Below are 8908 nucleotides of genomic sequence, written 5' to 3'. Positions count from 1 at the left end.
TGTTACTCATTTCAGCATGGAAGGAATTTTTCTTTCTGCTTACCCTTCCCCTTTCCTCTCTTCCTGGGTGAGCCCACTGTCAGTTTAATGCAGGCTCCGAAGCATGTGGCTTGGGCTGAAGTTAGTTCAGCCTCAAGTGCATAGGAAGACCATTAAACCTAGGTGGGGAATTAAAGAGCTTTGCTAACTCAGAAAATGAAGCACCTCTGAATGTCTAGTACACCTTGTTCTCTGTCAGAAGATACAAAGGCCATGCAGCTGAGTTGCCAAAACCGATCATTTGTGATATTTTTGAAATCCTTCACTACTTTTGTGATCCTCGCTCCTATCTTTTCATCTCATCCCAATTCAAGAAAATGTGTCTCTTTTAGACAAACATCAAATTGAATATTTCAGGGCCGTTCCCCTAGGTTATTAAATGCCCTTAGTGCCTTAGCTCAAAGTAATAATGAAGCCCCGTTGTAAATAAAATGATTGCTCAGATCTATACCCACAGAATGTCCGACAAAACCAGCTTTGTGTTTGAGATCTGAGATGAAAAGTGCTTTTAGATGGATCCTGATCAATAAGGACATAATAACAGCAAACTGCTCTCAGAGCATCCCCCCCCCCACTGGACAGATACAGAAATGGATAAAGCATTGCAAATAAAAAGTAAACCTCAGCCCAAGAACAGGACTTTTTTTAAAAGGTAGACCAGTGATAAAACTAAAGCCAAGAGGCATTATTTATATCAAGTTTGCATATACAATAGTAGTATCATGTTCTGAGATCCTTTAGTTTCCTGACTTATGTGCATACGATTGGTGCCCTACAATGTTTTAAATAAACAAAACATTAGTTTCCATAGCAAAAAGATCTTAAGTTCGTAAATGAAATATTGTTGGGTGCACTGATTTGTCTGAGCTTCAAGCCCAAAGGGCAGGTTGTTCTACTTTTGGCACACCTATGAGTACGTAGGTTTCCAGATTGGGCCAGAGGGAGAATAATGAGCTAATGCAATTATTAAAGTGATCTCTCCTCCGTACTTCCCAAGGCACTTTCCCTGCAAAGCCAGGTGACACGGTCTTTACAATTTATATGAGTAGTGACTCCCCTGCAACCTCTCTCCAGCACCTCATCTTTCTGGGGGTGGGAGGGGTCTGCTTCCTTAGACCTCGCTAGGAAACCAGGGTCACGCTGGTCTACTGTGTCCAGTCAACACAGAGATGGAACAGAGCGAGTTATTCTCCAAATCTCCAGATTTCTGCTGAGACTCAGAAAGAGGTGATCTCCTGGGAGGGGGAAGGAAGACTATAAATATGTAAGGAGCAAACGAAAGGAAGAAAATGGCATGGGAGTGGAGTGAGAGATCTTCTGAAAGAAAAGAGAAGGAAAGCCACGCAGTGGACTTTCACGCTCCGAGGTGGACTCACACCCCAAGGGCCAGCCCGCTTCGTCTGACCTGTAACTCTGAGCTTGAGAAACCTTTGCCGTTTGCGCGCTGTTCCTCTAGGACACTGGGTGGCGCTCGTGGTAAACACTTGCACCTCTTTTAAGGTCCGTTTTCGCATCAACGTGCACCCAACCCGCGCCCTTGCAAATTTCGGCTACTAGAAGAAATTACTCACTTTCTTCCTACGTGTCGCAGTGGGGAGCGCACTTCTGGAGAAGTTTGATGTCGTGGGGTAGTTCCACGGCTGAGCCCGTCGGTGGGTTTTGAGAGAGGCAGCAGCTTCGGTCACGGGCCTTAAGACAAAGTTCCAGGCCTTGGCATCAGAACCACCACAGCACCAGCAAAATTTACCACCTTGAGAGCGCGTGCGCCTAGAGCGGGGTCGGCAGCAGCGGCCAGGCCGGGCTGCGGCAGTGGGCAGAGCCCCAGTGGCTATAACGTGAGATGAAACGGGACTGTGTTGTGATAAGATTCCAGCTCTTTTAAGCTTAGCACTCTCCTTTAAGGAAACGGTAGGGGAAAGTGGGATCGACTTAGTAAAGAAGTAAACAGGGAAAAAGTCGAGGCTCTGGACCTTCAGAGACACCCCCGGACTGGGAAGTTCCACCCAGCAGCGTGCGGCCTCCGCACAAGGGGCTGGAGTCTGGCTTGAGGGCCAACACTAGGAACCAAAACAAAGAAACTGACCAAATCTTCCCCTTCTGCCCCGCTCTTTTTTGTCCTGTGCAAAATGTGGGAGAGAGTATCTTTTTCTGACGGAGGGCAAATTGAAATTTAGCAAAGTCGAGACTAACGGAACGTTGTCACGCTGTGTTCTCTGCCAGACCCCAAACTTCTGAATTTTGCCCAAAGTCTGCAGCTTTCAGTCCCACCCTGGCTGGAATCTGCCTTCTCATCAAGGTCTAAAAACATTGCTAGAACTCCCTCGTGAACATCACCTTACTGACCTTATTTCTCTTCACATAGTCACTTTTAAATCTGTAAGAAATAAAAAGTGCTGGGAGTGAGGGCACCCGCGGAAAGCCACCCGGTTTCCCTTGCCACTGGCCTTTGATAGGAGCTGCTTTGAACCCTTCCTGGCATTGCTTTGGGGGTGCGATTGGTGTAATTAAACAGCGGGGATGTGCTTAAGGTGACTCTGTGGGCTCTGAGAACTTTGCCAGAGCAGAAGCCAGGACTGCAAGCCGGAAGAGGCTGGCAGTGTTTCCTGACGTCCTGTAGCTCTAGATCAAGGGGGTGAACAGCAGTGTCAAAAGTGACAGCGTGAGGTTAAGGATGACAGCTGAGGTTTTCCCCGGGTCAGTCTCAGAGAAGGTAAGGGCCACTCGGGCCTCAAGCAGAAGACTGTCAGGTAGAGGAGGGCACTGAGAGACCCTGAGCATACCACACCGCTTCCTTGCCCTGTGTGCACCCCTGCTGAAGTTGTCCCCAAAGGCAATGTGACAATAGCTGTGGTTTTACAGAGCCCAGACAGCAGAGACAGGGAGCTGTGCACATGTGGCCGCTCTCTACAGGCTTTGATGTTCTGGAGCTAGGCTGGCACCCTGCCCCAAGGGCCAGATCCCCAGCTCTCCCTGCTGGCCTATTTGGGGCCAGAGTAGCTCCACAGCCAGAGGAAGGGTAAGGCTAACCTAACACTAGACACAACTAATGTAGACTCCCCCTCTCTCAGTTGGGGTGGAGGGAATGATGAGAGGCCAGACGGTCCTAGCCAGGATGTTTGGTGGAGCTCCCAGGTTCCTGGTCTCAGACACTCTGGAAGAAGATGCTGAAAAGGTCCAAATCAAGATCCAGCTCCTGGAGTTGCTGATGTTAGGAGAGTAATAATGGGGAGCAGTAGGTTGACTTATGTTAAATTTCTACACTCCCAACTGGATCACCACTAGAGCAAGAGGGACAGACACATTGTGAAAGCAGGCTCTGGACCACAAACACCCAGTGTTTGGTTCCTGAGCCTTTTGTCCCTTTGCATGGGAGCTTTAAGGCAGGAAATAAAAGGATGTAAGGTACAGGACCGCAGACCTGGGAAATGTAAGGGCAGGCCCTGGCATGCCATGTCCATAACGCTGGGAGGGGGAAATCCATGGGCTTCACCCAACGTCCCAAAGGGCTTTCCTCCCTGTATGCTTCCCTGTCTTCTTGGGATTCCCATGCCGTCTGTTGGAGTGACAGGTCAAATGGGAACCACTCACTTTTGCAGAAGTCTTTGGCTACTGAACACAGCTACAGACCCTCTATTCCAATGGCATCCAAAGAGATGAGGACACTGCCCACTCTTCTTTGGGGCCAGCAGTTTGGGTGTCATTAAGTTATTTATGCTTAAGACAGTAATATTTTAAATTCATTGTAAGGATTCAGGGTTGCAGGAACTGTCTTTGCCATTACCTGCTGAATGAACAGCATGCATTCTGGAGCATTCTTAATCCAGCCCTTTTCTGAGAAATACTCATCTCACACAAAGGAAGTGCTTGTGGCAAATTTGTCTCTTTCCCCAAATTGCAAATTTTCAACACATGTAAATCACAACTTGATTCCCAGCACCCCAATAAAAATAGTGTTCTCAGTTCCTTCTCGCCATCAGTCCACATCCCTGATTCCCTGTTTCAATATCGCTGTTCAATTCCACATTCGCCCTTGGTGAATGAAGCCCACAGGGGCGGGGAGGTGGGGAGCAAGGAGGGATGGTCGGGGACTTCACCTCCCAAAACATGTGTCTTTCCAAGGCTGCTGATTAAAACACATTGTCTCCAAACATTGCAAAGCTGGTGTTAGGGCTTCTGCGTTTTCTTTGGTATTCACTGAAAACAGACTAACTTGGACCTCCTCCCTGTTCCCCAACAAGGAACAACACGCGCGCGTACACACACACACACACACACACACACACACACTTCCCCCTCCCTTCATTTTTTTCTCCCTCTTTTTTTTTTTTTTTTAAAGCAATGCTTTGTTGTGTTAAAACTAGTTGGACGAGTTAGGGTGTTGCTGCTGCTCTGGAGGCCCTGGCCAATGGAACCCGATCCACCCCGCTGTGCGTAAGCGCGCAATTAAGGATTTAACCAAGGCTGTGCTGCGCCTCAGTCAGCAGTCAGCCTGCCGGAGACCGAGCCTCCAAGACTCCCAGCCTCCTCCTCGCCGCCGCCGCCTCCTCCTCCTTCTCTCCTCCTCCTCCTCTTCCTCCTCCTCCCTCGCTCCCACAGCCATGTCTGCTTAGACCAGAGCAGCTCCGCAGCCAACTCGGGCAGCAGTCGCCGCCACAAGAGCAAGGACAGCCACTGCCGCCTGGGAGCGATGACAGGAGTGTTTGACAGAAGGGTTCCCAGCATCCGATCCGGTGACTTCCAAGCTCCTTTCCAGACGTCCGCAGCCATGCACCATCCGTCTCAGGAATCGCCAACTTTGCCCGAGTCGTCGGCCACCGATTCCGACTACTACAGCCCCACAGGGGCAGCCCCTCATGGCTACTGCTCTCCTACCTCGGCTTCCTATGGCAAAGCGCTCAACCCCTACCAGTACCAGTACCATGGCGTGAACGGCTCTGCCGGCAGTTACCCCGCCAAAGCTTACGCCGACTACAGCTACGCCAGCCCCTACCACCAGTACGGCGGAGCCTACAACCGCGTCCCGAACGCCACCAGCCAGCCAGGTACCCGGGTGGAAGCCAGATGCGGGGGGAGCCGGGGTTCTGGAGCGGCGAGGTGGGGTGGGAGATCGGGGCCCCGCATCCACTGCAATGGGGGTACATCTGGCAGAAGGGAGTGGAGGCCTGGACTCTACAACCAGGAGAGGTTCCGGGGCCAGCACTTCAGGACTTCTCAGTAAGAAGCCTTCGGGGAGTTCAGATCAGTGTCTCTTCCCTCCAGCATTTGGGGGGAGGGGGGTTAGGGGACTCTGCCTCCAAATTCCCAGTTTACCTGGTAAGGAAGCCAGCTAGGTTGGAAAAGCGGGTAGGGGTGGGGAGAAGAAAGAATCTAGCAGCCCTAGTGGCGTTTGCGTAATAAAGGGGAGACTAGTTGCTGGAATTTTTGGTAAGCGTGCTTGGTTGGTGCGAGTGGGAGTGGAAGGCTGCCTCAAAGGCTCTGTCGGGATCAGTCTGAGTGCAGACACGAGCCAGTGTCCCGTCGGAGTCCGGAAACGCTGGAGGTGGGGTAGGGGGCTGGGGAGCTGTAGCCTGCCCCAGGAGGACAGCACCGAGAGCCTTGCGGTTTAGCCAAGGCATTGCCAAAAAACAAAAAGCCGTTGAAAGGTGAAGGAGGGTTGCTGAGGCTTCGCATTATTGGAATGATTTTTTTTTTCTCTCCCTCTCCGTAAGTGCCTAAAATTTACCCTCCTCCTCCCTCCCTCCTCCTTTTTTGGCTGTCTTGAAACTTAGGTGGAGGGTTTAGGAGGTTAGGGAGCTTGGGCAGTGAGAGGGAGGGATGAGGTCTCCCTGGCGGGGTTTTGCTGGTCAGGTTTGATCTCTTCCCACCAGCACATTAATAATCCTGCTAATATTAGCATCCCCTACTCTGGCAGAGTCCAGACCACAGCCCTCATCCTCCACCCTTCCTCTCCCGGGAGCGGCCACACACACACACACACACACACACACTCTCTCTCTCTCTCTCTCTCTCTCTCTCTCTCTCGAGGTTCTCCGCCCCCTCCAGAGATGGGCACTTTTGATAAAGTGGGAAAGGGGACTTGTGGCCTCAGGGCACCTTTGTCAAACAAGCATTCAGAAAGACTTTTTCCCGTTTATAACCAGGATGTTGAGAAATTCGTCCTGATCTGCCGCCCCTTTCCTACGAAAATGCCCCATCACGGATTTCTTTTCAATGTGTGACTCTTGTTAAACTTTCAGAAAGAGCCTAGGGGTAGGATGTCTTCGCTCTGTCCAGTGTCTCTGGATTTCCTGCAGAAGTGAACGATTTTTTTTTCCTCTTGGGCAAGAACTTATTAAGTCTATTTGTAAAAGAAACCAGACACATCTGTGCCCTCACAGATCTGCAGGAAGATTATGGGGGCTGCATAATCGGCCCTCTGTCTGTGGCAGCCCCGGACCACTTGCTGCTGAATTGAAGGAGCCCAGTTCGCTTGTGGGTCTTTGAACTTTGGAGCCCTGGGTTAGCGTCTTCCCTACCCATGCGTCTGGCCTCTGTGGGCGCTCCAACGGACGCTGAAGCCTCGTGGGTCACAGCCCTCGAACCCCAAGGAGGGGCTGGTCATGATCACCCCAGAAAGGCGAGAGAGCACAGGGTGGGCATACAAACATGTCCCGGTGAAGCAGAAAACGCTGTAAGGGCAACATCCAGGAAGCCCGGAAGGGAACTGGGCTGTCTAACACCCTTCACACAAACCCTCAAGAACCCGAACGAAAACAGTAGGGAATGAATTTGAAACTGACTACCTGGCCTTTCCATGATTTGGGGGAGGGGCATATGTCTCTGGGTCTTGTGAAGCTAAGTTGGTGACATGGGGAACGGTGAAGAGTGCCTGGTAAGAAACTCCAGGACTGAATTTGAGGGTCCTGCAAAACCGCCATTGTTTGCCGATAAGCTATAACCGGTTCTGTTTTGATTATTTAGAGAAAGAAGTGGCCGAGCCCGAGGTGAGAATGGTGAATGGCAAGCCAAAGAAAGTTCGTAAACCCAGGACTATTTATTCCAGCTTTCAGCTGGCCGCATTACAGAGAAGGTTTCAGAAGACTCAGTACCTCGCCCTGCCGGAACGCGCCGAGCTGGCCGCCTCGCTGGGACTGACGCAAACACAGGTAAATCAGGCCGCGGCGCCCCGCCTGGGCTGCATGCCTGGCCAGGCCACGAGGTTCCGTCCCCGAGGGCTGGAGCCGATCGGGCAGCACCTGCGGGAAAGTCACAGAAAACCACCTTGTGCCCTTCCCTTCATAAGTCAGACGCGGTGTCGCCGCCATGCGACGTGGGAGCGGGATGGAGATGTCGATCATCCCGAAATGTCCCAGCTTCTAGCTTCTGGGGGCGACGGGAAAACTTCTAAAATTGGAAACAAGTGGGAGGGTTATTTCTAGGACGCTCTCGCTTGGAGAAATTGTCTAGTGTTCTGCACAATGCAGCGCCACTCGGGCCAGCAGGGCCCGTAGGCCTCGTGAAAGTCTCAGGCCGAGTGAAGGCGGAGGACGTCGCCTCGGGGCGGAAAAGCCGTGGGGTCACTTCATGCTGCGGAGCCGCAGCAGCACGAGGGGCGCGAGACGGGGGCGCTGTTGTATGGGGAACTGTTCCTTTGGAGGGTCCCATTCCCTTTACTCCCGCTCCAACCCCTACAGAAGAATAAAGAATGTTCGAGTCACCGCCCCGAGCTGCAGGCGCATTCTGACCTTACTCTGGAGCTGAGGAGGGGGTGAAGGGAGTGGGGAGGGGTTATTGGGCGGTTAAGGCTCGACCTGCTTGAACTCGCGATCGCAGTCCCCTCTCCTCGCGCGCTGGGCTCTGGCCATTGTTTGGAGACTTTGGTGGCGCTGCGTTTGGTGCGCGCTGCGTAGGCCTAGGCTTGTGTGCAAGCCCGGGGGACACTCGCCCCCACCCCCGCCCCTTGCCTCCAGCCTAAACAAAAGACAACAGCTTCAGGGTCGTGCCCTCCCAGCGGCTGGGGCTCCCGGATCCCTCTAGGGCGTCCTCTGGGACCCGGAGATCCAGGCCCTGCCTCAGGCCCAGTCCCTTGCCTGTAGGCTGGGAGCTTCGGGGAGACGCCAGGGCCAGGCCGCGGGGGGCCGAAGATGCCTCTGAGTGTCCTGGTAACGTATGCCTTTGTTCCCCTACCCAGGTGAAAATCTGGTTTCAGAACAAAAGATCCAAGATCAAGAAGATCATGAAAAACGGGGAGATGCCCCCGGAGCACAGCCCCAGCTCCAGCGACCCCATGGCGTGTAACTCGCCGCAGTCTCCGGCGGTGTGGGAGCCCCAGGGCTCGTCCCGCTCGCTCAGCCACCACCCTCATGCCCACCCTCCGACCTCCAACCAGTCCCCTGCGTCCAGCTACCTGGAGAACTCGGCTTCCTGGTACCCTAGCGCAGCCAGCTCAATCAATTCCCACCTGCCGCCGCCTGGCTCCTTACAGCACCCGCTGGCGCTGGCCTCTGCCACACTCTATTAGGCTGGCCGCTTTCTCCTGCCCTCTTTTTTGGGACTACTGTGTTTCGATGTTTTAGAAAATCATAAAGAAAGGAATTCTTATGGGAAAACTTGGAAAACGGAAACAAAAAAGATTCATGTGTAAAGCTTTTTTTTTTGCATGTAAGTTATTGCATTTCAAAGGACCCCCGTCCTCGCCTTTTTTACAGACACTTTTTTGCGCAACTGTGGACACTATCAATGGTGCCTTGAAATCTATGACCTCAACTTTTCAAAAGACTTTTTTCAATGTTGTTTTAACCATGTAAATAAGTGTAGATAGAGGAGTTAAACTGTATATTCTGGATAAATAAAATTATTTCGACCATGAAAGCAAAATGATTCTTAAAAA

At 52.1% G+C, this 8908-nt stretch overlaps 1 protein-coding gene across 1 annotated transcript; it reads left to right on the top strand.

The window, feature by feature from the left end:
• The first annotated feature begins 4682 nt into the window (after positions 1-4682).
• On the top strand, positions 4683-8614 carry DLX5 (distal-less homeobox 5). The gene is made up of 3 exons (XM_037136705.2): positions 4683-5081; positions 7000-7184; positions 8210-8614. Exons 1-3 carry the CDS (start codon positions 4727-4729, stop codon positions 8537-8539), a joined length of 870 nt encoding a protein of 289 aa, XP_036992600.1. The 5' UTR covers positions 4683-4726; the 3' UTR covers positions 8540-8614.
• The last annotated feature ends 294 nt before the right edge of the window (positions 8615-8908 follow it).

Source organism: Artibeus jamaicensis, unplaced genomic scaffold, assembly GCF_021234435.1.
Source record: "Artibeus jamaicensis isolate MK-2021 breed Jamaican fruit bat unplaced genomic scaffold, CSHL_Jam_final contig_923, whole genome shotgun sequence".
Taxonomy (NCBI): Eukaryota; Metazoa; Chordata; class Mammalia; order Chiroptera; family Phyllostomidae; genus Artibeus; species Artibeus jamaicensis.
The sequence above is the reverse complement of the archived record's forward strand: the minus strand, read 5'-3'. Positions and strand labels throughout refer to the sequence as shown.